The 5,172-nt window shown below is 45.5% G+C and overlaps 1 protein-coding gene across 1 annotated transcript in view; it reads right to left on the bottom strand.

Annotated features, from left to right (window-relative positions):
- Positions 1-1,762: 1,762 nt before the first annotated feature.
- EML6 (EMAP like 6) overlaps positions 1,763-5,172 on the bottom strand; it is a 486,366-nt gene continuing 482,956 nt past the window's right edge. Inside the window, exons 38-41 of the mRNA XM_007937992.2 lie at positions 4,754-4,857; positions 3,908-4,061; positions 3,410-3,510; positions 1,763-1,787 (exon numbers count right to left, since the gene is read on the bottom strand). Of these exons, the coding sequence (XP_007936183.1) occupies positions 1,763-1,787; positions 3,410-3,510; positions 3,908-4,061; positions 4,754-4,857 (384 nt within the window). The remainder of the gene's footprint in view (positions 1,788-3,409; positions 3,511-3,907; positions 4,062-4,753; positions 4,858-5,172) is intronic.

Genomic DNA, 5,172 nt, shown 5'->3' with positions numbered 1-5,172 from the left:
CTTGACACACAGACACTATTGCTCTTTAAATATAGTTGTACGTATATCACCATTGGTCAGTTCATTGTCCTTCCACATGGTTATTTCAAAACAAGATCAGTCAGTATGAAAGGTTAGTACAACATAGGCAGACATGGTTATCACTCAGCATCACCAGTCACATGGTTACAGGAAACAGAAAACAGAATTAGGACTGCATAGGGACTCGGATTGTTGGCCCAGCAAACTACCTATCAGTGGATTAATATAAGGCATTAATTAAACTGGCATATAAAAATAGCTGTGAGTGATCTCATCCATTTAGAATGCTGAAGCACTTCTGTGGTTAACTGTTAATCTGTTCTTTTTAACTGATAATGCTTCATTTCACCTTTTCTTTAAACAAATAACTGCAAATAGTCAAAAGCTCAAGATCCAGACTGGAAGGACCAGTTGGTGCTATGCACCCAGGGTCACCAGCCCTCCCCACTCTTCCATTCAGCACAGCCTGCTGGCCATCCTGTGGTCAGTGGGAGGTGTGGCATATGGTTGAGGTGATATAGGGAGCTCTTCTGGTTAATATTGCCCAAGTCACATTCTATTATAAAACACTCTGAGGAACTCTAAACTGTTTTGTTTATACTTTTGATCAAAGATTGCTTGGATTCAGGAATTGGTTCTGCAGAGATTTTGATTTGAACTTGACCTATAGTTCACCTGAAGCAAATCAGTGGAGTCAAGTCAGTACCCCTTGAGGGTGATAAACCGAGGTGCATCCTCAGGTCACCTCACTTACTACCATTTTAAGATTTAACAAGAGAAGTAAGTGCATCCTCTTGGACCTACTAGAACTTTTTTGTTCGTGTTTTGCTTCCATTTTCTAGCAGAGGTTTGCTTTGTTTGACTTCTGTATTGGATTTTTTAGATTTGGCACTAAATTTAATGAAAACCCATTCTAGCCCCTCCCTCCTGAACTCTTTAGTTTCTTTGCTGCTCACCTTCCTGTACCCACAATTTCCCAAGCAGGTAACTGATGTCCTTCGTTTATTTTGGAAGCCTTGACATACACACAGGACATGAGTGACAGACATACATCTGCTAAGGATCCTGTAGCCCTCTTCAGTTTCAAAGTTTTAGCACCATATGTAAAAAGCAGGTAATTTGTGGGAGGTGAGACAGCAAGCAGCCCACACAACTGGAAACTTTCAAAGGCACTTAATGGATATAAAACTCTGCAAATGAAACATTAAAAAATTAAGTTTCTCAAACTTCTTTATACATGGCTCGTTTGGTTTTTGAAAGCTAAATGGGGAGAACAGAGGCTATTAATATTTCTAGTACTTCGGTGCATCTAACTTAAGCTGTCTTGTTATTTGTAAAAAGATGAACATTCTTAAAGTATATAGAAACATAATAGCAAAACATCTTTTTTAAAAGTTGATGCAAATTAAAAGCTACATATCAATTAGGGTAACTGAGGCGTTCAATTTTGTCAGTGGGCTACATTATCAGATTTTTGTTGTCAATTTAGTATGTATAGCTTTTAGTCTCAGGAACAGAGGCAAGCAGTCTTAATGTCTTAGAACTTGACCTTCCTTCTTGGCACCACATCTTTGGAGAGTCCAGCCCATAGAAGCGACCATGGTTTCGTGCCCTCCGAGCCTGTGCGTCCCATAGCATGGCAGGCATTCCCAGCAGTCTGTGGCGAGGGGCTTCCTCGTCACTGCCTCTGTAGTTGCTGGGTGGTAGCAGCAGCAGCAATAATGTAAGAAGTTTCTGGCATTCACAGACATCGCCACACAAACACACTGGAAAAGCAGACCAAACAGTCATTTTGTGTGGCTGGACACTCTACTTTCACCAAATGGCAAAGACCAGTGTTGCCAAGTACTCAAAAGTCAGGCTCAGGTGATTTATTGACTATTTTGATTTCAAAAAGCAAACCAGTGGTCTTGCCACCAATTCAAGGTCTGCTGCTCACTCTGGGTCCTTTTTTTGGGGGTGGTGGGGCACATTTGCTGGATGTGGGCAGTGAGGACTTCTGGCAACCTGACTTCACACTGTCTCTCTTGTTACTGTTGAAAAGTTTATCAACTCCACTTGAGTAGGAGAGCCCTTTCTAGTGCTTAGCACAGAGCCAGGGATCAGAGCAAGCGCTCATGCCTATGAACATATAGGGGCCCTGCATTTTAAGTTTATTTCTATACCTTTTATAGTAATCAGAAGCCACCGCCTATCTCCTGCACTGGAGAGCTTATGTCTCTTATTCCTACCTTGTACAGAGTTTGGCTGGGGTTGTTTCAAATGTGTGCTTACACTCCACAGGGAACTGCTGTCAGTACTATCTCAAGGGCTCTAAGTACCAGCAGTCGTTGGCACAGTGAACCAGAGGTGGGGCTCCCAGGCAGGCTATAGGAACTCATCCTTGGCACCATTGTCTATATAATGTATTTGGGTGGGAAGTGGGCTGAAATTGTCTACAGCTCCCTTTTCCATAGCCTAACTCAGACCATCAAAAAATATCTGGAACACATGGATACTTTGTTCATCACCCCCCCAAAAAAAAATTTTTTGCTTTGGCTTAACAGAAACCAGTATTCATTAAAACTCTTCAACTCCATGTGGGGAAGCTAAATGGGTTAGAATGACCCAGCCATGTTCTTCCACACTCCTAGTGAGATATACCCTGGGTATAGAGACAGAAGACAGTGGCCTCCTTGGGAATGCTGGAGAGACTGTCATCTGGACTAAGCTGGTAGGAGTCCCTCGGGCATGCCTTATGAGAACAGTGTGCCTAGTTCACCTGGAGCAGCAGTTGGGGTCAAAAAAACAGCCCTGGCACAGAGGTCGAAAGACCTGGTTGAGGTAGTTCTTATGGCACTAGGCTTAATTGTATTACCTCTCAGCTCATCTCATCTGTAAAATGGGGGTAACACCTGCCCTGCTTGTTTCTCAAGTTGACTGGGGTGCAATATTGGTGTTTTTAAACCTCTTTGGGCTATGGATTAATCATATATCTTAAAACTCCAGGATCAACTGGGAGTTCTTAAAAGGACATAATGCATCAAGACCATTATGACCTACCGATAATTTATACGCAGTGGCACCATGGGCTCTGTATGCCAAGAGCTCCCACTGACAGCAGCTGTCTTGAGTGGCTCACCCACCTACCCACCCCCTCCTGCAGCAATGCTCAGAGTTGCTATTCACATGCCTTTAGCTTTTTGCCAATCCCAAGGGAGCTGTAGTTGGGACCAGGCCTGTCAGGATCTGGGTTGAGAGTCTCCAGAGACAAAATACCTTATATTTGAAAGTCTTTGTCTCGCTGAATTTCCTGTTTATATCAGCCTCTCCCTGTGTCCCTGGGAGGGGCTGACCCAGGGACCTGGAGGTGGGAGGGGGGTCAGAACCACATGCATCCGGTTGGTACCTGCAGTCATCTCCTCCAGTGCTGACCACATACTTGTCATCATGAGAGAAACGGATGTTCGTCACATGAGCTGAGTGACCAAAGTAACGCTTATGCTTGGCCTGTGAGCGAAAATGAATGGAGACAACTAAGAGGCCATGGTCCTTCCAGCAACCACATAACACCTCCAAGACTCAATTCTCCCCTCCTTCTAAAACCTTCCTTCACTCTTAGGATTCCCATTTGGTCTGCACACCTCAGTCAGCTTTTCACTGGCTTTCCTGTCTCATTCTTGCCCCACTTGTGGCCATTTTGTCTACCCTACATCCCACCTTCTCCTGGCTACCAAGACTTCCTTTCCAGATAGAGATGGAAAGGTTAGGTATTGCCAAATGGCCAGGGCTGCCAGATGCACAGATTGATCCCTCTGTACCTCATAGAGGGCCGTCCAGATGTGGCAGCTCTTCTGCAGACTGCAGAAGAGAGCCAGTTCAGGGAGGGTATCTGAGGAACACTCACAAATTTTTCTGTGCATGGAAAATCAAAGAGCTTCACCAGCCCAAAGTCATCTCCTGTGACAATGTTCAGGCCAGCATGGGTCACACATGCACAGTTGACATCAGCCTTGTCTGCATTTCTTGGCCAGATTCCAATGACTTCATCTCCCAGAATGCTGTTCCAACAGGGAAAGAGGTGTTAGAAGGGAGCAGTGTGAAAAGACTTTCCTGCAGCCCATCCTTTCCCAGGAAGAAGCAGAGAGAGGGTGATATTTCCCATAATTCAGTATAGTCATGGGCTTTTCTGGCATGAAAAGCATCTGCCCCTTTCCCTCTCCCTCTGCCCCGGCTCTTACTGTTCCCCTTATGCCCCAGCCCCCTAGATCCCAAAAAGAAAAGTTACCTCCACTCTTAATTCTCTCCTTATAATCCTGAGTATGGGTATGTTTGGAAACAAGGGGGCTCTATCAAGCTCACAGGCTGTATGAAGCTGGGTGTATGGGTCTCTACCCTTGAATTGCCGAGGTATTGTTTCTTATCCTGCTTGGTAGTAGTTCTCTAGCCCTCCCATCCCCTTCCCCTGGTGACTGGAGGCCTTATAGCAGGACCAGGGCTTGGCCAGGAGGTGAAAGATAGCTTTCCTCTGAATTTGCTGAATAGGGTTGGGGACTTGTAGGATAGACCACACACAAAAAAGAGACTTCATTTCAAAAGCCAGTGGGCCAAACTGGTACCAAGAAACTCCCCATCCCTAAAGACAGCTCTGTTTCTGAGCTTCAGATGTTCTCTGGCCATTCACAAATTTAGGAGCTTGGGGCAAGAGACTCCCTTGTGACCTTTTCCCCAGCAAGTGTTTTCCTCCAGTCACCTTGTCCAGGAGGCCCAGGTGATCTTCTCAATGACCATGGCATCGGTTACCTGCTTCCCCAGGGGGACCTCATGCACCTGGCGCTTGTAGGCTCCTGTTGACACCTGGAAGTGGAAGGTAACCCGTGTTTGGTGTATTTTTGCTCAAAAACATCAGCCTCTGCAACCCTGGGCCTTCCTCCAACCCCAAGCTCAGCTCCAGGAAGCAAGGTCTATGTCCAGCCCATGGCAAGAGCTCTGAGGCAAGGCTCAGAAGAAGTCTTCCTTAGGGACAGTTCACACGGGCAAGGTGTTTTCCGTCCAGTTTTCTATTTTCCCAAGTCCTAAGGCAGTGGTTCTCAAAGTGTGGTCTTCCGACCAATAGCATCAGCTTTAGCTGGAAACTTGTTAGAAATGCAAATTATCATGCTCCACTAAAGC

The sequence above is a fragment of the Orycteropus afer genome, unplaced genomic scaffold (assembly GCF_000298275.1).
Source record: "Orycteropus afer afer isolate SDZICR_OR568_19922 unplaced genomic scaffold, OryAfe1.0 scaffold00046, whole genome shotgun sequence".
In the NCBI taxonomy this organism is placed as follows: domain Eukaryota; kingdom Metazoa; phylum Chordata; class Mammalia; order Tubulidentata; family Orycteropodidae; genus Orycteropus; species Orycteropus afer.
The sequence above is the reverse complement of the archived record's forward strand: the minus strand, read 5'-3'. Positions and strand labels throughout refer to the sequence as shown.